At 51.2% G+C, this 24796-nt stretch overlaps 1 protein-coding gene and 1 pseudogene across 17 annotated transcripts in view; one reads left to right on the forward strand and one right to left on the reverse strand.

The window, feature by feature from the left end:
* Window positions 1-21136, forward strand: part of GDPD5 (glycerophosphodiester phosphodiesterase domain containing 5) — an 87007-nt gene extending 65871 nt beyond the window's left edge. For 7 of the 17 annotated variants that reach the window (XM_011368408.2, XM_023535522.1, XM_011368415.2 and 4 more), the window contains 11 exons: window positions 6081-6179; window positions 6470-6563; window positions 6975-7120; window positions 11008-11090; window positions 12197-12347; window positions 12889-13107; window positions 13732-13889; window positions 14222-14369; window positions 15507-15589; window positions 18292-18404; window positions 19358-21136. In XM_011368408.2, coding sequence (XP_011366710.1) covers window positions 6081-6179; window positions 6470-6563; window positions 6975-7120; window positions 11008-11090; window positions 12197-12347; window positions 12889-13107; window positions 13732-13889; window positions 14222-14369; window positions 15507-15589; window positions 18292-18404; window positions 19358-19506 — 1443 coding nt within the window. In that variant the 3' untranslated portion in view covers window positions 19507-21136. Of the gene's footprint in view, window positions 1-132; window positions 200-6080; window positions 6180-6469; window positions 6564-6974; window positions 7121-10652; window positions 10677-11007; window positions 11091-12196; window positions 12348-12888; window positions 13108-13731; window positions 13890-14221; window positions 14370-15320; window positions 15456-15506; window positions 15590-18291; window positions 18405-19357 lie in introns of those variants that run through there. The other 10 variants (XM_023535527.1, XM_023535528.1, XM_011368417.1 and 7 more) reach the window with 9 other exon arrangements.
* Window positions 2874-2992, reverse strand: LOC111744818 (annotated as a pseudogene).
* Window positions 21137-24796: the final 3660 nt, after the last annotated feature.

Here is a 24796-nt window from a genome sequence, read left to right on the forward strand (position 1 = left end):
GCCTACTGAGAGGGTTTGCTGACTGCCCTGAGCCAGGCCCAGACAGCAATGGGGAGAAGGGTGTCTAGGGAATTGGCAGAAACCTTTGAGTCACACATGGTGCCTAACTGTTGCCCTGTGGGCCCCGCCCCCTCTTCAGGTCCTGGCACTATGTCACATTGCCGTGGGGCAGCAGATGAACCTGCACTGGCTGCACAAGGTAAGGGCTGCCTCCATGAGGGTTGAGAGAGGGGAGAGGAGGCTGGAGGCCACAGGAGCAGAGGAAGAGCCTAGACACATCATCCATCTGGATCGTGATTGTAATTGTTCTGGTAGCTAACACTGAGTGCTCACTGTGCCCCGCAGTGTCCTCACAGCCGGGCCTGTATTAACTCATTTAACCCTCACAGTAGCCCTATGATGTAGGTACTGTTATCCCATTTTGCACTTGGGAAAACTGAAATATGAAGAGGTTAAGTAACTCACCCAAGATCTCCCACTTAATAAGGAGAAGATCCAGGATCCTAACCCTGTAACCTGGCAATTAAGCAGCATGGGTCACAGCTCCAGCCCTCTGTTGGGGCTCTGCCTCTGGTCTCACCCTCTCTTCATTCTTCAGCAAGCTCATTCTAAAACTCTGATCCAGTGATGTGATTCTCAGCTTAAAGCTCTTTCCACCACTCCCATTGCTCCCAGGATGATCCAAACTCCCCCACCTAGCACTCAGATCTTGCATGTCTAGGCCCCTACTGATGTCTCCCAACTGCTATCATGGTACTGTCTCCCCCCAGCTTCTGCCACATGAGACTTCTCAGTATGCGTTAGCATGTCTGCCTCTCTCTATTTTACCTATTCTCTCTTGCTTCCCTTTCTCTCTGTTTTGGATCCTTCCTTAGTTCTCCCCCACCTGCACAGGCTGCTTGGACTCCCCCAGCTCCTGCAGGCTCCCCTACCACAGTCCTGAGCATTTGTGTTGTCCATTTCCATCTAGCTCCTGACCCCAACCCTCCCCAGTCTGGAAGCTCCTTGCAGGCCAGAATTGTTCCCAGTGCCCCGCTTAGGGCTAGGTCCAAAGCAGGGAGGCTTCGTATGTTCCAAGCCATAGCCCTTTCGCTATTCATTGGTGCCGAATGTATGTGCCTGATGCCTGCTCTTCTTGAGGCCCCAGCTCTGTGCAGGAGTGGCACAGAGCTGACCAAGAGAGAGCTTCTCCCTCCCAGGAGCACTTAGGCCTTGGAGGGAGGGCTGGGCCATCTCTTCCTTTCCAGGGCTTGGCGCAGAGTGGGCACGCCATTAAAGAAGGGGCAGAAATGTCCAGAAATAACCATGAGCCCATGAGATGGGTCCAGAGGACTCTGAGGTGAGGGGCTCACATCCAGCTAGAAGGGGGACATGGAGCAGGAACCACAAGAAAGACACAGTGAGCTTGAGTTGGGCTGTGTGGAGTGGGAGGTGCCTGTGGGCATCCAGCGGGGGCCTTTGAGATCAGGAGCTGGGGAGTCAGACCCGGTCTGGAGGGATGAAGAGCAGCCCACAGCCCAGGTGTCCCACCTTCCTCCTGCTTGTCACTCTATCCGGAGATCTCTTCTGGGCTTCTGAAGTCCCCTCTGTGAGGCACTTTCTTCTCCCAGCTGCAAAGCTGACACTTGAAAGAACTGCACCAGCTGGTACCCCAGGTGGGGCTGGTGCACACTGTGGTCACCTCCTCTGGGTCATGCCTGGTTCTCAGCAGGCCAGGTGACACCTGCCTAATCCTGGTGAAGAGGCCTCCGGAGGCACTAAGCCAGCCAAAGTAGCAGAGTACTGCAGGGAGCCTTCTCCTGGCTGGGGAGGGGGGGTGGGGGGAGGAGCAGATTCCTTTATCTGCACCTGTGCCAGCTCCGGGTGCCAGCCCTGCCTTGCTCTCCCCTCTGCCCCCTCCCACAAGATATCAGCACGAGGAAGGTCCTTCCAAGCAGAGCTGACACATAGCTGGACCCACTGCCCCAAGAGGGAGGGAGCTCCTTGGGGTCAGAGTACTCGGGTAGGGACTAGACAATCTACTATTCTGTTTCCAAGATTCTATCATTTGATTCGAAGAGTCTAAGGAATCTTTACCCTTTTTTAAATTTTAAACCAATTTTTAACCATCCGATACATTGACATGGTTCAATATTTAAAAGGTACAAAAAAGTACACAATCTAAACCTCCCTACTATCTTTCCAGAGATATTTTAAGTACGTACAAATATACATTTCCTTTTTCCTTTTTCTTGAAACACAAGCCTACTATATCCTCCATTTCTGCATCTTAACAAAACTCTTGGAGTGCCTTCCCCTCAGTACATTGAGAGCTTCCTGTCCAGCCCCTGCTCCAGTCCGCTGATCTAATCCCTGGGTCAGCCCCGTGTTGATGGGCCTGATGACATCCCAGATGATTTCACTTCAGTGCCAGGACAATGTGGCAGTGACCTGGGTGGGGAATTCTGGGTAAAGAGTGTGTACTTTTTTAACTGTGATAGTTCTTGCCAAATCCTCCTTGCCAAGTGACACCAGTTCATGCTCCCTCGATGATCTGTGATTATGCTTAAAAAGTCATCCTTGCCCATAAACTGTTCAGATTTCTTGACTTGTGCCAATTGATAAGTGAAAATGGTACCTCAGTGTAGTTTTGATTTGCATTTCCCTGATGATGAGTTAGACTCAGTATCTTTCACATATTTGAGTCATATGCATTTTTTTCCTATAAATTATGTCTTCATATCTTTTGCCCTTTTTGTTACAGGATTTGCTTTTTGCTTATTAATCTGCAGGAGCTCTCTATGGATTCGGTAAATTAGCCCTTTGGCTGATGAACTGCAAATAATTCTTTCTAGTTTGTCACTCATCTTTTTTTTTTTTTTTATTATTTTTTACGCCTATAGCATCTGGTCTTCCTAAGTGGTCTCCCATCCAAGTACTAACCAGGCCCGACCCTGCTTAGCTTCTGAGATCAGACAAGATCGGGCATGTTCAGGGTGGCATGGTTGTAGACTGTCACTCATCTTTTGACTTTGCTTGTTGTGTTTTGGCTTAGGAATTTTTTTTATTCTTAAGAATGTGGACCTGTCATTTCTTTTTATGACTCCTGGGTTTTGTCTCAAGAATGTGTTCCCCATTCCAGGATTATAAAAAACTGCTCTATGGTGTCATTTGGTGATTATATGTTTCCACTTTTTTAACATTTAAATTTTTTATCTTTTTGGAAGTTATTTCGGGGTATAGTGTGATCTTACATTGTTCTTCTTAGATGGCCTCCCACTGTTCCCGACTCTATTGAGTGATCCACTCTAATTTAAGATGCCACTTTTATCATATACTAATTTTGTTATGTATTTAGATCTGTTTCTGAGCTTTTTATTTACTTTCACTTATCTCTCTGGTCTTATACCAGTATCATAGTGCTTTAAACGCTACAGTTTTATACTATGTTTTAATCAAGATCTTTATTTCGCGAGTCTCTGGTTCCTGAGTCCTGAGTAGGGGAGCGCGAGAGGACAGAGGCACCCAGGGCGTGTCAGGCACTGTGCTTATTGTAACAGCCATGGCCATCATGAGCATGAACTCAGATCATATTGGGCACTGACTCTATGTATCAGGCGCTTTCACACAGTATTTTATTTACTCTCTATAATAATCCTGTTCATCCAATATTTATGCCCACTTTTAAGAATTATACCACTAACATTTAGCAAGCATTTACTATTTTGGTTGCCAACCACTGTGCTGAGCACTTCATTTGCATTTTCTCATTTATTTTCCCCAATCCCCGCTCAGGTAGGCACTCATTCTCCCCATTTCGCATCTCAGGAAACCTACCCCGTTAAGCAGCAGAGCTGGGATGCAACTGACAGATAGGATTCAAGTGTGGCCCTAAGCCCTGGCTAGTCGTTTGCCATTTGGGCCATAGAATTCAGATTCCAGCCACCCCCAAGAAGCCAACCTGTGGTGCTTCTGCAAGGCTGGGTTCCAACTCCTCTCAGATCCTAGCAAGGTCCTCCAAGTCTCACTGAACAAACAGATATACCTCCTGTGTCCCTATCCCTCCCACTGCCATCACAAACCACGGTCCCACCGGTCTAGAAAACCAAAGACTGCTTTCCCAGAGCCTCTGGACCTTCTGGTTGGGGTTTCTCCTTTCTAGTCAGATTTGAGGAATAGTGGTCACATTGTTGGGATTCCGTGCTGTTACTGTGACTTAAGGACATGTGAGGTGGGGGGATCCCACAGACATTGAACCTTATAGCAATGTTGCTGAGTATAACGATGCCACTACAGCAACTGTAAAAGGCAGAATTAAAAAAATTTAATTGCATTAGGTTCATAGGGAATTAGTTTTACTGCAAGTATTTCCACTAGCAATAAAATACTGCAATAAGATGCTCTCAAAAACGACCTTTCGGAGATGCTTGTTATGTCCAGGGCTTACCTAGCGGGGGCGGCAGGGGGCAGGGAGCCTGCATATTGACGGGATTTTCAGGGTTGGTTGGAGCCATTTGCCCTCCCACCACTGCAGTATGATATCCTAGAAAGAGCAGGACCTCCGAGACCGGCAGAATGGAGGTTTGGGTCCAGATCTGCCCCCTCAAAGCAACATGACCAAGCAAACCCTTGTGCTCTCTGAGCCCCGTTTCCCTATGTGTAAAATGAAGGTGATAATACCTCACCTGGGATATTAGGAGAATAAACATGAAGAAAACGGCAAGTGCCTTCCGCAGTCCCAAGCACATGCAGACCCTCTGTGGACCTGCATTTCTCTCCTTCCTGTGTCCCCCAGGCCAGCATATCACAGTCCGTAAAGGCTCTTACCCATCGCAACCTTATTACTGTTTCTTATTGAAACACTCGTTTCCTGGCTGATGGGCTGCCACAACGATCCTGCAAAGAAAAACTTCATCCCAGGCAAGAATGAATCTTCCCTGCCTGGCAGGGAACCAAGATAGATAGACCCTTGTCTCCGCCCTCGTCATCTAGAAACTCATTTAGAGCTTGTTTCGTCATTGGAGAGTTCTCAGAATCCTACTGAGAGAGGGCTAAGAAAGGCAAGAAGAGAACGAGGGACAAGGGCCCCACTGGCAGATAGAACAGCTTGAGGCAGCCCATAGGAAGTCAGTCAGGGCGGGGTGTGGTGGCCTTGGCTAGCCCACTATGGAGAGAAGGGTAGGAGTTGGGGCAGAGGTGTGACCTGGGTGTTAGGGAGGCCTGGCACTGTGGGGAAGGTAGGCAGAGAGAGAACCAGGGGTGCTGAGGCTGAGTAGCCAGAAATCAGGCTTCACTTACTTTGGGGGAGCACCTTGTGTTGACAGATCCTGTCTGTCCCCAAATATCTCTGTCCTGTGAAGGTTCCATCTAGTCTTCCATCAGAGCTGTGCTTGTTTCTCCAAGAGGATGGAGCAGCCCCCATGGCACAACTGAAGCTGGAAGCTTGGAGGCTGGGGCTGAGGGCAAGACTTGGCAATGAGACAGATTGGGCAGAACCTTCCTTTATCTTGGCTAGCTTTAGCCTGAAGGGCCACTGCGAGCCTGGCTGCTGGGTGTATGGCTGGGCTGGGTATCGTTCTCCTGCGGGGGACCTGGCTACTCAGCCTGGGACCTGGCTCCTTGGCCTCCAGCCCCTGCAGTCTATACAAGTCACCCTTGACTCCAGAGGTTGCTTGGCGAGGCTAGGCTTGGCAGGGCTGGGTGAAGCTTGGATGGAGAGGCTCGCAGCCCCCCATTTGCTGGGTGTCTTTCCTCCTCACACCCTCAGTGGGGCTGAGCCCTGAGCTGTACTTCCATCTTACCCCAGCTTCCTTTCACCTCTCTCCATCCTCTCTTCTATTTCCCTTGCTGTCCTTGGTCCTTCACTGGGTCTGCCTGCCTCCTCCTGCCTCTGTCTTTCATTGTCATCTGTCTGGCTGTCTTTGACTTCTTTGGGTCCATGCCTATCTCTTCCCGCTTCCCCCCTCCCCTGCTTTGTCAGCCTCTCTTGCACCCTCCATTTCTTCCTGTCAGTCTCTCCCTCTCTCAGACATACTGGGGACCCTTGGGCTGTCTAGCTAAACCTGCTCTGATGCCCTGTTTGGTGGCTTTTCCCCTTCCAGATAGGGCTGGTGGTCATCCTGGCATCCACGGTGGTGGCCATGTCAGCCGTGGCCCAACTGTGGGAGGACGAGTGGGAGGTGCTGCTGATCTCCCTGCAGGTGAGTTGGAGAGGGGGGTCCTGCTTCCCCCAGACCCTCAGAACAAGACAGCACCTTTTCATCCCTTCCGTTTCTTCAGACCCAGGCCCAGAGTGGGGCAGGAAAGAGTCCAGGCCACACAGCAAGCCAGGCAGGGAGGGCGCTACAGTCCAGAGTCCCTAGACTCCCAGTTTCCTCCAAGACAGTTTGCCTGCCCCATGGATAGAGATGGGCCATCAGGATGTTGGTGACCAAGAGGGTCTGGCATGGCTGGGAGTCAATGGTCCCTCTTGCCCCTTCCCACACACAAGGGCACAGCGCCGTTCCTGCACATGGGGGCCCTGGCCGCCATCACTGTGCTCTCCTGGATCGTGGCAGGACAGTTCGCCCGCACAGAGCGGTCCTGTAAGTACGACTGGGCAGGACCTGCCCCCCTACCCCCCACAAACCCTCCAAGTGCCAGGCCAGCTTGTCCTGCCCTCACCTAGACATTACCTGGGTGGCCTGGGGATGAGGCGGGCCCTTCACTCTCAGGGTGGGAGGTTCTATTCAGTGGGTTCCATAGAGGGCTGCAGCCTCATTCAGCCTTGCTTGTTTCCTCTTCTGCATCTCTGTCTGTGTCTGTGTGTGAGTTAGAGTTCAGGGTCATCTTTCCAGCAAGAATGGGGACTGCCCCTGGTGCAGGGTCCCCTCAGAGCATCTGGGTCCTGACAGGTGGAGGGAAGAAGGGTCCCCCCACAAGCTGCCCAGGGCTCAAGTTTGGGCCTGATGGGAGCCGAACGCTCACCAGGCAGTGCTCACAGCCTGTGTCTACAGCCTCCCAGGTGGCCATCCTCTGCACCTTTTTTGCCGTGGTGTTTGCCCTCTACCTGGCCCCTCTTACCATCTCCTCTCCCTGCCTCATGGAGAAAAAGGACCTGGGCCCCAAGCCCTCCCTCATCGGCCACCGCGGGGCCCCCATGGTGAGTGCCACCTAGGGGCCCTAACAGGTGGGGGGGGGGGAAGGGAAGGGGAAGGGAATGGGATGGAGACAGAGAGGACATTCTAGGGGGAGATCAGCAAAGACTTATCTCCTTATGGGGAGGACCTTGTAGGGAAATGAATACATGTAATATAATAATAGCAATTTTTAGTCTTTTCAGGGAGTATGTGGGATGAATTGATGAAAAGCCTGGATAGGCTTAGATGGGAGCAGATCCTGAAGAGACCTGAAGGCATCTTGCTAATAAAATGATGTAACTTTTATCAAGAGGGCCCTGAAAAGACACAGGGGGTTTTAGGCCAGAGACAGACACTGCCAGCGTGTGGGTTAGGAAAGCCCATGAGAGAGGAAACTGCTGGGTGTAGGGTGGAAGCGGGGCCTGTAGGCTGTGACCAGGCAGCAGGAGAACCCGCCAGGTTGTGGGGTCAGGAAAGAAATGGGGTGCAGCTCAGAGCCCACTGCTGAAGGGAGGGCAGTTCAACTGAGTTGAAATGGAGAGAGGAAGAAGTCAAAGTCAGTGACCTGCTCCTCCACTGATGCCCTGTGACCCCACAGCAGACCTTCCCCTGAGAGGACATACTCCAGAGCTAGGCTTTCTCGGCCCCTTGACAGCTGTGGGAGCATGGACCAGTTCCATCTTCTCTGTGTCAGCTTCCTCCTCTTGTACCCTGGGCTAATGAGAGTGCCTGAGCTGGAAGGCCCTGTGAAGCAGGACTTGGCATGTGTGAAGTGCCCAGCTATGAGCCTGGTACACGTTCCTGTTATCTTGGGCAGGCTCTCCCCCTTCTCTGGCCCCAAGTTTCCTTACCTTGAACCTTGGTTCTCATAAGAGGCAGTACCACTCTCTACCCCCAAGGGGGTGCTTGGGGGACATTGTGAGAGATTTTTCTTGGCAGTCACAATAATTGGGAGTTCCAAGGTGTCGCTGAATTTTATAGTAATCAAGGTGGCCTCACAAAGTAACCTTTAAAAAGAGGTGTTGAGTTTGACAGGGCTGCAAATCATCCTAAGGTCCTGTCCCATTGCGTGTGGTGGGCATTTTTATGCCTCGTTTCTAGGTAAGACTCAGAGACCTGTGTCCCCGAGCTGGATGCTGGTGCCTTCCAACCACACTGACCACATTGTGTGCCAGTCCCAGCACCTCCTGGAGGCAACCAGCTGGAAAGGCCATGGCTTTGGAATTGGAGGGATCTGGGTAAGGGGTCCAGGTTTGCCATATGCTGCCTGTGCATCTCAGAGGACCACTTGTCCCCTCTGAGCCTCACGCCCCTGTCTATATGAGGATAATTGGAAGCACAGCCTTCTTCCCAAGCAGCAGGGCCTGAGAGTACAGCTCCTCTTCTCTCCATGACTCAGATACCCACCCACCTGCTCTGGAGGCCAAGGAACAGGAGGGTGTACTAAGGCAGGGGAGGAGGGGGTAAGGGGAAGAAGTGAGGTGGCCCTGTATGGATTGTTTTTTTGATAGAAAAATTTCTAACAATCACCAAAACAGAAAGAATAGTATAACGAAGAATAGCATAATGAATCCAATACCACTTTAAACATCTACCATTGTTTCTTTTTTCTACTGTAATATTTTAAAGTGAATCTGAGACATACATACTTCAGGATGTTTCTCTAACGCATAAGGACTTTTTCTTAAAACATCACCACAAACAGTGCTTTTATTATACCCAACCAAATTAATAATAATTCCTTAATATTATCTAATATTGAATCCGTGTTCACTTTCCCATGATCATCTCAAAAGTATCTTTTTACAGTTGAGTTGTTAAAAATTAAGATCCAAACGAGGTCCACATAGAGTACGTGGTTAACGTGTCTTCTAAATATCTCTTAGACCATAACAACCCCTCTCTCCTTTTTTCTATATGTAGTTTATTTGCTGAAGAAAGAGAGTCATTTGTGCTATAGAATTTCACACATTGTGTATCTAGCTGATTGCATTCTTATGGTGTTTCTTGAGAGTTGGCAAAGGTATCTGGCACAACTCCTCCATGTGTTACTATGACTACACATGTATCTGTGTCTATACCTGTGAATGCCCTGCCCTCCTGTGGGAGGTTCTGACTCGGTCCACACATCTATGTGTGTGGTAAGCCCAAGTGCACATCCCTGTCTTGGAGATGGGTGTCCATGTGCCCTTGGATGTATCGCGGGCTGTGTGTGTGCACGCATACTTTAATATTTGATTGGACTAACTCCAAAGCTTGGACTTTTAACCACAGTGGCCTGCCCACCTGAATTTGTGACAACCTTCTACACACACATACATACGCCTGACAGCAGCACCATACATGGGCTTAGGCCTGAGTCAGTGGGAGCTCTGAGATGGGGATTAAGAAGTCACCCTAGAATCCTGTATGCTTCTTGGGACCCTTCTAGAGTCCTACCCTAAGGCTGGCCAAGGAGGGCCAAATTTCCATGCTTTCTCTAGACGGCTACACCTAACTCAGGAAGACCTGCGTGGAAAAAAGCCCCTAGACAGAGAGTTTGCCCCTCCCAAATTCATTTTGTCTACCCAGTCTACCTTCTGCAGCCCCAGCCAAGGCAGGAGAGTGCAATGTTACCTCTTGGATGGTCACTCGTGGGAGGGCTGGCCACAGGACATTTACAGACTAGGTGAGTGTGAACTCTACTGAGTCCACGCCTCTCTCTAGATGCCTCTTTGTCCCACTCCACCCACTCCACCCGGACAGGGCCTCACACAGCCCACTTGACTGGGAGACAGCACGCTCCCCAAGGCTGCTCTGCACCAGGGAGAGGGGAAGAAAGGAAACCGTGTTATGGAAACTGCTGACATCTGTTATCTCACCTATGAGTTTGATAACATTGACCCATTTTATAGCTCAAGGAACTGACATTCCAAAAGGTGACTGGGAAACAGAATTGCTCCTTGTCAGCTCCAAAGCCCCAGCCGTGCCAGGCTGCCTCCCAGAGGAGAGGAGTGTGCTGCATTTTGGGGAACAGCACGGCCAGAGGGAGAGAGGATGCGAACAAGCGTGTCTTGGTGGGAATGAGATCAGCTGTGGGGACCCTTTCCACCCCATCCCTCACTATCAAGAGTCCTTCCTCCCTCCATCTCCTAGCCCAATCTTTGGTATGGTGCTGACCCCCAGTGGCAGCAAAGGGCACGACAGGGTCCTCAGACCAGACAGAACTGGGGAGACCTAAATCTGCAACTCTCTCAAATGGAAGGACACTCAGTGAACAGTGACTCTACACTCCCAAGGGGAAAATGGGGGAAACTGAGGTCCATAGGAGAAAGAGATGCACCCAAGGTCACAAAGTTGGTCAATGGCAGAGTAAGGGCTAGAACCAGGATCTTCTGACGTATATGCTTTAGGGTTAGCAGTTGTCATTTATTAAGCACTTATCGTATATCAGGCAGCATGCTAGGGGCTTTTAATCCATGTAATGGTCTCAGAGATGGTCTTGTTATGTCTGTGTAGATGAGGAAACCGGTCACCCCTTTGAAACTGCCATCCTGTCTACTCTCTTCTCTCCCCCCGCGATCTCCACCTGGACTCAGGGTATAATAAGGGGAAAACAACATTTAGCCCCAGCCCAAGACTGCCATAAGGCAGAGAACTATAAAAAAGTCCTTCCGCCCCACATTTATATACATGAACACTAACCACCCCTGCCTCCCTCTCCCCCCCAAAAAAAGCTGTGAGGCAGGCATGATTTAACAGATGAGGAAACTGAGCTTCAGAGAGGTTGTGTGAGTGCCCAGGTCACATATCTACTGCTTGGAGGAGTTGGAATTGGGACCAGGCCCAAGATGGAAGGTTTTCCATTGGCTGGGGAGGTGTACATCAGCTAGATCTCAGCTCTCCCCTCACCATACCATTCTTCCCCCAGCTGGCCCCAGAGCACACACTGATGTCCTTCCGGAAGGCCCTAGAGCAGAAGCTGTACGGGTTACAAGCTGATGTCACTATCAGGTAGGTGTTGGGGTTGGGAGGGTGGCACCGCCTCCCATCCTCACTGTATCCACATCTGATTTCTGCTAGAGAAACCTCAGGTCCTAGAGCCTTGGAGATGGAAGGGCAGAGGTTTGGATTATCCACCACAAGGCAGGCACCTGGTTCATGAAAATAAATCTTGTGCCAAACTCCAAGATATAAAATAGAGAAAAGAACAGCTGCTCTTGGTTCAAGCAGGGATGGGGCACTGGGACCTGGAGTCCTGCCCCAGATCCACTTGAAGAAAAGACTAGATCTATGTGGCTCAGAAAGATGGAGCTCAAACTCTCATAAATGAAATAAGCACATTGCAAAGCAGTACGTTCACTGTTATGTCAATCATATTTTAAAAGACCACATTAAAATGATTTATACATTTTCTACATGTAGATATATGTGTATACTAGTATAAGGGGCAGGAGGAATCCACACCAATCTCATAACAGATTATCTCTGAGAGGGGGCGAGGGGCAGGGCTGCCATGGAGTTGTGCAGCTTGTGTATTTACGTATTCTATATCACAGAATTATGTATCTATTAAAACTTTCTTGTAGATGGTGGTAAAATGCCTTGAGGAAGGGGGCACAAGTGCCTTTTACTGTTTCACAACATATAGGCTATTGGCAGCTGCAGTGGGGTAGACCAGATGGTGGTGCGGTAAAATTCATCAAAAGGGCCTGCATTTGGACCTTTGTCATTATGGCATCACATGGAATGGGTTCTAAGCCAGGTTCCACCACTTACTTATGGACCTTGAGCTAGGTACTTCCCTCTCCCCAGCTTCATTTTCCCCATTATTAAATGAGGTAAGCACCTACCTTCCAAGGTTACTGATAGTCCCAGCCCTCCCTCCCTCCCTTGAAGACCCCACCCCCCCACCCCGACCCTCACAGAGAGCCTGGGGGAGTCACCCACCAGCCCAGTGCCCTCTTAGCGCAGAGATCTTGAGGCCCAGAGGGGCGGAGCCTGCCTGGGTCAGCGGTGGGTTGGTGTAAGTAGGTAGGGAACAGTGGGGGCGGGGCGATTATTGTGGGCAGGTGACAGCCCTGGGTGGGCAGGGACTCAGCGGCCCCACCCTCCTGCAGCCTAGACGGCGTGCCCTTCCTCATGCATGACGCCACCTTGCGGCGCACCACCAACGTGGAGGAGCAGTTCCCGGAGCTCGCCCGCAGGCCCGCCTCCATGCTCAACTGGACTGTCCTGCAGAGGCTCAACGCTGGCCAGTGGTTCCTGAAGGTCTGGCTGCACCTGTCCCAGTCGTAGGCACAGAAAGCACAGGCAGGAACCCCATGGAGTGAAAGGACGGGGGCGGCCATCAGCTCAGTGACCCCTCCTCCCCAAGCTTCCCTCACAGCCGTGCTGATTAGTGGCCTCCTAGGGATCCTGCCACTGTAGTCCTAGTATCACAGTTGTCATTTCATGTGCTGGTTCTGTCTCCCCGCTCCAAGTTTCTGGTGATAACAGTTAATAGTTAAAGTTGTCAACTCCGTAAATCTCTAAAGGGAGGTTGGTTCTCTGGTTTGAAATGCTACTAAAAGTGAAATGTGCTAGGGTCTGGGAGATGTTCCAAGTAAATCATTCTTTTGAGAGTGTAGGGTAAGGAGGTTAGGGTTGGGCTCTACTAGAGCCCCCATAGGCCCACAGCTATCAATCCTCCTGACACGCATGCACCAGTAGATACTGGCAGCTCAGAGGTCTCAGTGCTCAGTAGCCAGGAAGGCACACAGCCTTCAGAGGGCTGGTGAGGCAGCCATGTGTGTGTCCTTGTCTCTACCAGACGGACCCCTTCTGGACAGCCAGCTCCCTGTCACCCTCCGACCACAGGGAGGTCCAGAACCAGTCCATCTGCAGCCTAGCGGAGCTCCTAGAGTTGGCCAAGGGCAATGCCACACTGTTGCTCAACCTGCGTGACCCTCCACGGGAGCACCCCTACCGTGGCAGCTTCCTCAACATCACACTGGAGGCTTTGCTGCGCTCAGGCTTCCCCCAGCACCAGGTGAGGCCTGGCAGCCCAGCCCAACCCAGCCACACCCCAGGGAAGCCCTGCCCAGCCCCACCTCCCCCTGGACCCAGGCCTGGCAGGAGCAGGACTCCAGCATGGACTCCCCATGTCCCCTATCCAGACCTCAGCTTCCACATTTGTAAAATGGAGGTAGCATGCCCCTCTTTTCCCTGACAGGGTCATCCTGGGGTCAAGAGTGGAACAAGAAAATCCTTTAAAATGTACAAAGGGTAGGAACAGGTCCAGGTTCTCCCAGACACTATTACTTCCGTGAAGCATTGCCCACATCCTTGTTGTAAAATATTTGGAGATCACAGGAATCCTACACCAAGTTATGATGCACACTAGATGTTGGTGGCCATGTGCAGAATTGATGTTTGGGTTATTAGTCTTTGGGTTACTAGTGACAAGGATGTAGAAGGGAAGCTCGGTGGGCTGTTGCCAAAGCAATTCAGTCTTCCCCTGGGATCAAGTCTTCCCCTGGTGGTGATTCCTATATGTAAGCTTTCACCGTGTGCCAGGTCCCGTCCCTTTTAACCTTTTCAGGTGCCCTAGGAGGGTAGACATTTTAACCCTATTTACAGACGAGAAATCTGAGGCTGCCCCCAATGCCTGCAGGTCATGTGGCTCCCTAACAGGCAGAGACCCTTTGTGCGAAAGGTGGCTCCTGGCTTCCAGCAGACATCAGGCTCCAAGGAGGCAGCCGCCAGCCTGCGGAGAGGCCACATCCAGCGGCTGAACCTGCGCTACACTCAGGTGTCCCGCCAGGAGCTCAGGTGCCCACCCTACCTACCCTGGCTCACCCAGAGAAAGGCAGGACTGAGTTTCTCCATTCCTGTCACAACACACACACACACACACACACACCGCACACTGGACAGAGGACTAGAAGCACAGGGGCTTCTGGTTCAAAGAAGAGAAGTAGAGAGCATTAAGACAGACCTGGGTTGTCCCTGAGCTTGGCCCTCTGGGAGTAGAGAGTCCTTCCTTGGTGGACAGTTGTGAGGGTGGCATTAGGCTGTAAAGGGGACATGCTTTATAGGCTTCCCACAGTGGACCTGGAGGCCCAGATCTGTGGGCCAACCAGCCTGTGTCCCCTGCCCTACAGGGACTACGCGTCCTGGAACCTGAGTGTGAACCTCTACACGGTCAACGCGCCATGGCTCTTCTCCCTGCTGTGGTGTGCGGGGGTCCCGTCCGTCACCTCTGACAATGCCCACACCCTGTCCCAGGTGCCTTCCCCTCTCTGGATCATGGTGAGTTGGAGGAGCAGAGAGCTGCCTGTGGTACCCAAGAGGGGGCAGGCTCCACACTTGGGGCTCTCTGGTGAGGTCTCAGGGTGCGGGGAGTGCATGGGGGTACAGGCTTGAGGCATGAGGCCTCTGGGTCTGTGCTAAGGTGCTGGGAGGTGGGAGGAACCTAGGCCCAACCCATAGGGAGAAAACATCACTAACGCCCCTAGAGAACTAGTCAACAACTACGTGGATTTTTGGTTTGGTGCTGTTTATTATATTTTGTTTTAAAGGAAAGAAAGGCATTAGAAAAACAGGGTAACAGGATAAGAATAGGGAACATTAAAATCTGCTCCGAGGTTATAGCAAATCGAACCATTTTCAATTGGTTGGCCGAGCACCTGCAGACAGGCCTAAATTTCAGTCCCAGCCCTGCCACTGGGGGACTTGGGGAGCCCTTGACCTCCCTCCTGTGCTTCCACTGCCAGCAATCTGAGGAGGTGCGAGGCAGATGGAGGGTCTCATTACGGCTAAGATGGTGCCAAAGTCAATGAATCAGATTTAGGTGTAGACGGGTAAGTCCATCCACCTGCCCATTATTCTTTAAAACTTCCAAAAGCTTAGCTCAGATGAAATAACACTCAATGAAATAACACTGTGGCAGCAATAACAATGAGCACATTCGAAATTTGGGGTAACAGGAATTGACCAATAGCAAGAAGGGTCCCCCACCCCACCCCTCCTCCACAGTTTACCTGAGGTCCAAGAGGTTTGCCGTCCTGCCCCTCTCCACTGTCCCTGAAGGGGAGTCCCCAACTCTACAGTGACACTTGTACACTTACACCCACATGGATGCCACACCCGCATGCCATGTCGCACTTTCACGCTCCTCTTTCATTATTCCCCTCTTGCTTTGAGCCCCCTTAAGCACGCAAACCCTCCAGCCTTAACACAGACCACCTCTACCCTAAACACTGCACCCATCTCTTTTACACTGTACACACACATACACACACACCAGGCCCACAGTGCCCACTCCTCCAGGTCCTTCCCTGCCCCTCCCCAGTGGTAACCGGGACCCTCCTGCCCATGGACCCTTACTCTGGAGCCTGGTGTGGACTGGCCATGACTGGAGGCTGGCCTTGGGCCATCTCTCCACAGCCCCCGGATGAGTACTGTCTCATGTGGGTCACCGCCGACCTGATCTCCTTCATCCTCATCACTGGCATCTTCGTGCTCCAGAAGTGAGTAGGCTCTGACCACATTCCACAACCTTCCCTGCCCCAAGACAGGCCCCACCCCAGCCAGGTGACCCTCCTCCTGAGCCAGGAGGCCTGACCATATGGCCCGTGCAGGAGAGAAGGAGGACTCTCAATGGCCCCCCAGCCCATCCCCCTCAGCCAGAGCTGGGTGCCTTCTGGAATGAGCACCCAGCTGGAGCCCAGAGACATCTGCCATGATTTGCTTTGTGGACTCTGGCGAGTTTCAGCTCAACTGTTACCCAAGACCATGGGTTCCCACCAGCACTGGGTCATGCCATACTGGAGACCTCCCTACCCCTCAGGACAACAGTTGGGATGGTGGTTGCAGTGGGGAGGTGGGGGTGGCCCAAGGGATGGTTCAGGGCCAGGCTGGGATCCCAATCCAGCCATGAGCCAACGGGAAGGGGTTTTATTCTTGACTGACGTTCTCTCTCTGTCCCATACTGCTCTGACCCGGCGCATGTCCCTCCTCTCTCTCCCCAACCTCCCCCTCTCTGCTGCACTCTGGCATCTCACAGCTATCACTTGATCAGGTAATTCTGGTGTGGTCTTCCTCCTCCTGTTCCTCTTTCTCCCTCCTCCTTGCCACCCCTTTCTCCAGTTCCTCTGAAAACCTGCACCAAGCCCTGTGCCTGGGTCAGGCTCCCTCACCATCACCCTCCCAGATACCTCGCTCGCCTGAAATCTCCTCCCCTCGCCTGCCATCCTCCCTTCTCTTCCCATCCTGCCATGTGTGCCCCTCTGCTCTCTGTTCTTCCTGCTATTTCTGCAGATGGGGAACCAGTGTTTCCTTGCAGGTTGCTGTCCTGGCCTCAGTTACCAAAGCATCTTTCTCTGGGGAGGGGGCTCTGCCTGGGCACCCTGTCCCCAAGTCTGTCACTTGCAGGGCCTTCACTACTGCCCAGCACGTGCCCTACTAAGTTCTGTCTCTCCTTTCACATCTGTCACCTTCCCCTTCTCTGAGTTTGCCTGTCCCATAGCTCTATCTTTCTCTGTATCTCAACTCTTTTTCACTTTGTCTCTGACTCTCCCCGTACACACAGCCTCCCTCACTTTCCCCTGGGGAGGGCCTCAGAGTGGTTGAGCTTCCTGTCCTAGATGTGCCTGGCTGCAAAGACCCTTGGTCAAGTGCCTTGGGCCCTCCTGGGTCAGGAGGCTTCACTGACCAGCTAGTAGGAGAAACTCTGTGCTCTTTGGCCATGGGACTGAGGCCAGTGAAGGGGCATTTACCCAATCTTTCCCCCATTCTTAGTCGGCAGACATGTGCTGGCTGGTGCTGTGCTGGGCCTGCAGCAAGGCCTCAGGCCTTCACACAAGAGCCCCAGTGTACTGTGCAGGCTGGCCCTTGATGGCCCAGGTCCTGGGACAGACATGCTGGGCCCACTAAATATACAGCCAAGACAGTATCATTGTCTTCTGGCTGGGGCGGGGCAGGAGAGAGTGGGGATGTCGAGAAAGGCCTGATGGAGAAGGGGACCCTTGGGTCTCATGCTTCCATTCATTCACTGAACAAATACTTAGGGCCCCCACCCCCGCCATAGCAGGCCTTGAGTGGTGTCAGGGACACAGTGATAAAGAAGAGAACTAATCACAGCCCTCAAGGATGTGTAGGGCTCTAGCCTAGCCAGAGCGCAGGCTGCCTTCCCCCTCTGCTTCCTGCTTTCCCGTCTGTCTGCTCTGTTCTTCCACCCATCTGCCTGTCCGTCTGTCCATTTCTGCTGCACTGACCCCATCTGGAAACAACTGATTTCTCATGGAGTCTGGACTCCCTCCATCCCCCACAGCAGGGCTCAGCGCCCTGGGGAGTTGGGCCCTTGTTTCCAAGCTGACCCTTGCTTCTCTTGGTGGGAGTCGGGGTGGTGGTCCAGTGAATCCTTCTGACCAGGTTGCAGGAAAAGTCTTAAGTTCAGAAGCCAGGGATTTGGGGCTAGTTCAGAGAAACTACAACAGGAAAAATAGTGCCCAGTTCTGCCTGGCTCCTGCATGCCCTGGGCAGCCCCACTTCTCAGCCCACTTAATTTTATACGCCCCCACCCCGGCCTTGCCCCTGCCTTGACCATCAGAAGGATTAATGCTCCAGCTTTTCCCTCCCCATTAAAGAATATATACCCTACTCTTCCAGGGTTGCTGGAACAGAGTAACAGCATACTCAACCTCAAGTCACTCTAATGCCCTTGGCCCTGAGTCTGTGACCAGTTCTGAGCAAAGCCCCCTGCCATCTCCCCTCACCTTCCTGCTCTCTTCCTTCAGTTCCTCTCTGGGGTTTCCCTCTGGCTTCACTCAGCCTAGTCATGATGGTGGGTAAGAGACAGCAGCTGCAATTCCCCAAGATTGGTGTGTACCCCAGGGCAGGTCAGCAGAGTCATGTCTGCTGAGTCCTCCCCCACCCCAAATTCATTCCATCCAAAGAGCCAGGTGTGTAACTGAGGGCACCTGAGACAACTAACCAACCCCAAAACATCTTCTTGGGCAAGTGGAGCTGACCTCAGGTTCTGGAGGTAAGAGGGAGGCAGGAGACTCAAATTCAAGCCCCAGCTCCACTTATCCCTGGGCCTCAGTCCTCCCATCTGTATAGTCAGAAAAGAGTCTTGCTGGTCTCTCAGGCCAAATCCAGAGAGGCTATGGAAGTGGGCAGGATCCCTGCTCCGGGGAAGGACCTGATGCCCACGGGGCCATCTCTGCAGGTGGCGCTTGGGTGGCATACGAAGCTACAACCCCGAGCAGATCATGCTGAGCGCAGCAGTGCGCCGGACCAGCCGGGATGTCAGCATCATGAAGGAGAAGCTCATCTTCTCAGGTATGCGGCCATGTGGACAGGCACTGGGCTCCCTGGTGTCCCACAGCCCTCTGGCCACCCTGGGGAGCTCCTGGAAGAAAGGACCAGTCCAAGGGATCCCCAAACCCCTGTACAGTGCATGGCTCAGAGAAGTCAGAAGGGGCCAGCAGAATGAATGGAAAGCAGGAGGCCCGCCCCTAGGCCTGGCAGGTTCTGCCCATCCAGACCCCCCGCCTCTCCTATAGTGCCAAAGGCCATTCACTGACCATCTTCTGAGTGCAGGCTCTGAGGAGTCAGTCACAGTCCTCATCCCCTGCCCACTCCAGGTTAAGAGGTCCTCTCAGTGACCCTCAACCCCATCAAAGCACCCTGAGTCCCCTCGGGATGGGCTCAGCTCTACTCAGCAGTCCTTTCCTGAGCCTCAACTCTATGTCCAGTGCTATGCCAGGCACTGGGAACACAGAAGCCCAGACCCCACCCCTATCCTCAAACTATACCAGATGATGGAGGCCAGCCACAGTGACAGTACAGGATGTGATGGGGCCAAGGGAAGCAGGGGCTTGGGGGGCTGTGAGGAAGCCCCATTCCAGCTTAGGGGGATCAGGGGAGGCTTTCAGGAGGCTGCAATAACAGAGATGAGAGGAATTAAGCCAGATTTTAAGAAAAGGTGTTGCTGGGGAGGTCATTCCCAGGAGAGGGACCAGTATGTGCCCTAAGGAAAGAAAACACATGGATGCCAAGCTCAGGAGGATGCAGATGGTTTTCTGTGGCTAGAAGGTAGAGTTCCAGGATGGAGTAGACACCAAGGGCCTTGAATACCAAGCTCAATACCAAACCTGAACCCAGTGGTTTCATCAGCTTCCAATCGCCTAACCAGGAGTTGTTACAGGATACCCTTCCCACAGCATCTGCCAGCCATCCTCGTTACCCCTCACCTGTCCCCACTCACATTCTCCTTCCCTCTGGCCCAACAGAGATCAGCGATGGCATGGAGGTCTCCGACGAGCTCTCTGTTTGTTCAGACAACAGTTATGATACGTACGCCAACAGCGCCACCACCTCTGTGGATCCCCGAGGGATTGGCAGCCGTGCCAAGACCATTACAGACCGGAGTGGCCGTTAGCTGAACACTTGTCTTCCCAGGCTATACCTAACATGGAGACCGGGGATCCCAGGAGAGCTGGCAGAAGTGTGTCTGGACTCGGAGTGCTCTGGGAGCTGGCTCCATGGCCTCCTTTTTGGTTCCAGCCCCTTGTCTGCCATGGCCTCTCTTGGAAGGGGCACCACTCTCCCCTGAGGCCCAGCAGGGCCAGGACTCCAGCTTCTCAGATGCCCCTGCAGGCCTGGGGCACCTTCTCCTGGGAAATGGTGGGCCTGAGGCCTAGTCCTCCCCTGAGGCCCTCCCTTGTATCCTGACCTAGAAGTTTTGATGGGTCACTGGGCCATGCCATGCCTCCTGTGGCAGTGGAGGCTGTCAGTGCCCACATGTGACCATTGTCCTATCTGTGCTGTGAGGCAGCTGACTTCTCTGAGTTTCTCCTCTCTCGAGGGCCTGGGCTGAGCCTCTGCCCCCAGCAGCTCTACTCTTCATGTCAGTCTCAAAGCACAAGAAGGTTCAGCTCAGGAGGAAAGCATGCTACAGTGGTGGATACCTCTCATGACTCTACTGGTCCTGCCTCAGGAAAGGGCCTGACCCATGTCCTCTAGGAGCAGCTGGAGATGACCAGAAGAGCAGGCTCAGGGCTCAGTCCCATGCCCAAGTGTCCAACAGGCCTCTGGGGCAGAGTGGCCTGGAGGCCCTGGAGATCCACAGACTGACATGACCTCAGTTCTCAAGTTGGCCACAGGGCAGGAGCCACCTGAGAAAAGTGCTTTGGGCATGGTCAAGGGTTGGTGTGTGGCCCAGGAGGCCTACAGTAGAGGGAGCCTGAGAGGCCTTGGCCAAGGTGATTAAAGCTGCCATCTTGACATATGTCATCTCTTAACTGGCAGTGGGAGGGTGGGAACAGAACTTGCTGGGTTTGAGATTCAGTCTTGCCCCCATGATTTGAGGAAGAGCCATTTTCAGAAATGAGGAGAGGAGCAGGGTAGGTGAGTCCCTCTCCCATATTACCAAGGCTCCAAGGGTTTCTTGACAGCCCTGGGGTTGGGTACCAGTATCCCTGTATTTGGCTGGGGGAGACAGTCTTTGAGAGGCAAAGTGACCAGCCAAGGCCACACAGTTCAGTACAGGCAAAGCCAGAATCTCACCCAGGCTCTGGCCCTAAAGTGTGCACATGCCTTCTGTTACCAGCTGGGAACGGCACAGCAGATGGGGAGGCCTCCTGGGCCTGAATGTAAGGGTGGGCAATGGGACCAGGAGGTCCCTTCACAGCCACATGGAGGCTTTCTGAAGTTCCTGGCTTATGGAGGGACAGGCCCTCAGCCAGGAGATGCCTTTCCCCCATGGCAGAGGTTTGGCTTGGACTTCGCAAGGTTTTGGACGTGACTGAAGGGGGCCCACACCATTCCTGGTACAGTGGGGTGTCTCCTAGCTGAACGCCCAAATACAGCCCGAGACCACAGTTGTCCTTTCCTGTCTTTCAGTCGTTGGAGCTCTGCACTCCGTGAAGGTCAGTGGCAGAGTAGGGCAAGTCTGTAACTCCCATCTTTATCCTGAGAGTCTCTGTGGTCTTGGGTGTGTCCTAAAGGGGGAGGAGGGAAGCTGAACCCTGGCACCAGCCTGCATTAAATAAATGCAGTGCTTCCTGGGAGCCAAGGGATGTATGTGTCTCTTTTCCCAACAGGGATCTTCTGGATAGAATTCTTGGGATCTGAGTGATTCTGGCACCTTCTTGAAAGAAAGGAAGAGAAACCTTTCCCAAATGTTGGAACCCAGACGTGACCCCCACATTAACCTATAGGACTGCCCCTCAGGAACTATGAAGGATTCACCTCTCCTTTCCCTCTACTAAGCATCTGCCAAGTGCGTCCCTTACTGGGGCAGAGGTCAGCTCCTGCTTCTCCCTGGGCACAAGGGAATATAAATGAAACCTGGAATGGCTGGGTCAGGGGTCAGGTGGGGTACACTGCCCTACCCAGAATGCCCCAACTCCTCTCCAGCCTTTGGCAGGCCAACCAGGAAAGTGGATCTGCTCTACCATGCCAACCCCTCCCTGTCCAGTCAGTACCCTTGGCCAGGATGTCCCAGGCTCCTGGCCAGACTTGGGCAACTTGAGACATCCTGGAGTCTTCAGGAAGGGGTAGATGGGGCTGGGAGTTCTAAGTGGAAGAGCCAGAGTCCCACATTGTACCCCACCCCCCACTCCCCAATGCAGAGGTAGTCCAGCTGCTTCTCTTCACCTCAGACAGTGGCGGGAGGACAGTGGGCAGACGGCCAGGCCTGTCTCCACCCTCAGCTGAGCCCACAGTGTGTGGTCATCTCTGACTCCTATCCCTTGACCTAAGGTGTAACTGAGAATCCCACCTTCTTGATGGTCTCCCCTTATCTGCAGAGGACAGCCTGACTGCCCATTCACAGGGAAATGAGTCAAGTCCCCTCCCTTTCCTGCCACCCCCTATAGACCCATTCCCCTTCCTCCCTTGGACCTCAGCAGCTGAGGCCTTCTCCAGTCTGAGCTCACCTTCCACTTCCTCCAGGGCCCTCCATGCACTTTCAGCCCCACATTCCCAAGTATAAATATAAAGGTGCTCAAATCTAGAGATGGTGGCAGTGTAGGAGAATGCTGAGCTCACCTCTTACAATGAGAAAAATCAAATATATGCATATACAAAAAGCAATTACTCCTATGAGACAACTGAGGACTGAGTGAACAACAAACAAGAGAAAGAAACAATAGAGAATGCTAGGAAGCTGTGAGAGCCCTCTGGGAGCTATGGAAACTCCCAGCTAGAGGAATCTATGAACACTTGTTTAAGTCCCCCTCCACTTCCATAGGGTGAGTGAAGCTCTATTTGAGGCCTTTGGCCTACCTGCAAGATCACCCCAGCTACAGTGCCTGCAGCCTTTTCCCTCCAATGAAGGGAGCAACTAGGAACAACAGGGCAATACCACACGAACTTGCCAGGAAGGGAGGCCACTCAGCTTGGAAGGCCAGTGACCCAGGTGTCATAAGCACCTGCTCGGCTGCAACAAGCTTGCCAAAACTACAGGGCACATAAAGCCTACACAGAGGTTGCTTCTACACAGGACCACTTTTTGTACAGAGAGAAGCTGTATAGGGAAGACAGGGAAGCCACAGGAACTTTCCTGGGGCTGCAGGAATTCTCCAGGGTTGGAGGGGCAGGTGAGCACCATTGTTTATGTCCCCTCCACCTCCACAACGTGGGCGGGGACTCTAACCAGGTGCTCTGACCTACCACCTACAAAGTTGTTGCTGTACATTCCAAGACACATCACCCAAGCCTATTTCAGCCCAGAACAAAGGGAGCAAACACAATTAGCAGGACATTACTACATGCACCTGGCCTCCCCACCTGGAGCCACTTCAGCTTGGTAGGCCAGTGCCCCAGATGCTTTAGGCATCCACTTGGATCCTTCCAGTCTGCCAAAACCACTGGTACACACAACCTAAACAGAGACCTCTTCTACATAAGGCCACTTTTTTGAGACTAGGAGAGAGACCTATTTTGTCTAATTCATATAAACAAACATAAAAGTCAAATAAAATGAAAAGAGAGTCTCTACCAAATGAAGGAACAAGAAAAATCCCCGGGGGGTGGGGAACCCCTAAGAAAATGGAGATAAATAACTTGCCTGATAAAAATTTAAAGCAACAGTCATAAAGATGCTCACCAAACTTGTGAGTGGAATAGAGGAGCTTACAGGGAACTTCAACAAAGAATTAGAAAGTATAATAGAGAACAAATCAGAGAAAAAGAATGCAGTATCAGAAATGAGAAACATCTAGAAGGAATCAACAGCAGACTAGCTAATATAGAATAGGTCGGCAACCAAGAAGACAGACTAGTGGAAATCAACCAATCAGAACAGCAAGAAGAAAAAATGTTTAGAAATGAGGTATAGTTTAAGGGACCTCTGTGATAACATTAAGCGCTCAAACATTCACATTATAGGGATCCCAGAAGAAGAGAGAAAGGAACAGAAACTTTATTTAAAGAAAGAATGGCTGAAAATGTTCCTAATCTGAGAAAGGAAACAGACATCCTGGAAGCACAGAGAATTCAAAACAAGATGAAACCAAAGAGACCCACAACAAGATATATTGTAATTAAAATAAAAATTAAAGAGGCAATCTTGAAGGAATCAAGAGGAAAACAATGAGTTTCATAAAAAGGAAATCCCACAAGGCTATCAGTTGATTTCTCAGCAGCAACTTTACATACCAAAAGGGTGTGACAAGACATCTTTAAAGTACTGAAAGAAAGGAACCTACCACCTAGAATAATTTATCCAGCATGGTTATCATTCAGAATTGAAGGATAAATAAGAGTTTCCTGGAGAAGCAAAAACTAAAGGAGTTCATCACCATTAAACCAGTTTTATAAAAAATATTAAAAGGTCTTCTTTAAACTGAAAAGGGAAGGCCATAACCAGAAATAAGAAAATTTGAAGAAGAAAATCTCACAGGTAAAGCCATATATTTAATAAATATAGCAAATCAGATATTTAAAAAGCTACTACAAAGGTCAAAAGAAAAGAGTATCAAACTCTACTCAAACTGCAATAAGTAGTTAGGAGGTACACAACACAACAAGATCTAAAACATAACATTGAAAACATCATGGCGGGGTGGAGTAAAAATGTAGTCCTTATAGAATATACTTGAACTAAAATGCCTATCAGCTTAAAATAGACTGCTATATAGGATGATATACATAAACCTTATAGTAGCTACAAACCAAAAACCTACAAAAGATATACAAAGAACAAAGAGAAAGGAACTCAAAGAAAATACTAAAGAAAAACAGTGAACCACAAGGGAAGAAATTAAGAGAAGAAAAGGAACCGAGAACTATAAAAACAACCGAAAACAATGAACGAAATGGCAATAAGTACATATATGTCAATAATTACTTTAGATGTAAATGGATTAAGTGCTCCAATAAAAAGACATAGGGTAGTTGAATGGATTAAAAAACATGACCCATCTGTATGTTGCTTACAAGAGACTTCGAATTGAAAGACACTTACAAAGTGAAATCAATAAGGAAACAGTGGCTTTAAATGACACTTTAAAGGCCAGGTGGACTTAATTGAAATTTTTTGAACATTTCATCCCAAAGCAGCAGAATATACATCCTTTTCAAGTGCACATCAAACATTTTCCAGGACAGACCACTTGTTAAGCCACAAAACAAGTCTCAATAAATTTAAAAAGACTGAAATCGTATCAAGCATCTTCTCCAATAACAAAAGTATGAAACTAGAACTCAATTACAAAAAGAAAACA

The sequence above is a fragment of the Pteropus vampyrus genome, unplaced genomic scaffold (genome assembly GCF_000151845.1).
Source record: "Pteropus vampyrus isolate Shadow unplaced genomic scaffold, Pvam_2.0 Scaffold141, whole genome shotgun sequence".
NCBI classification, from domain to species: Eukaryota; Metazoa; Chordata; class Mammalia; order Chiroptera; family Pteropodidae; genus Pteropus; species Pteropus vampyrus.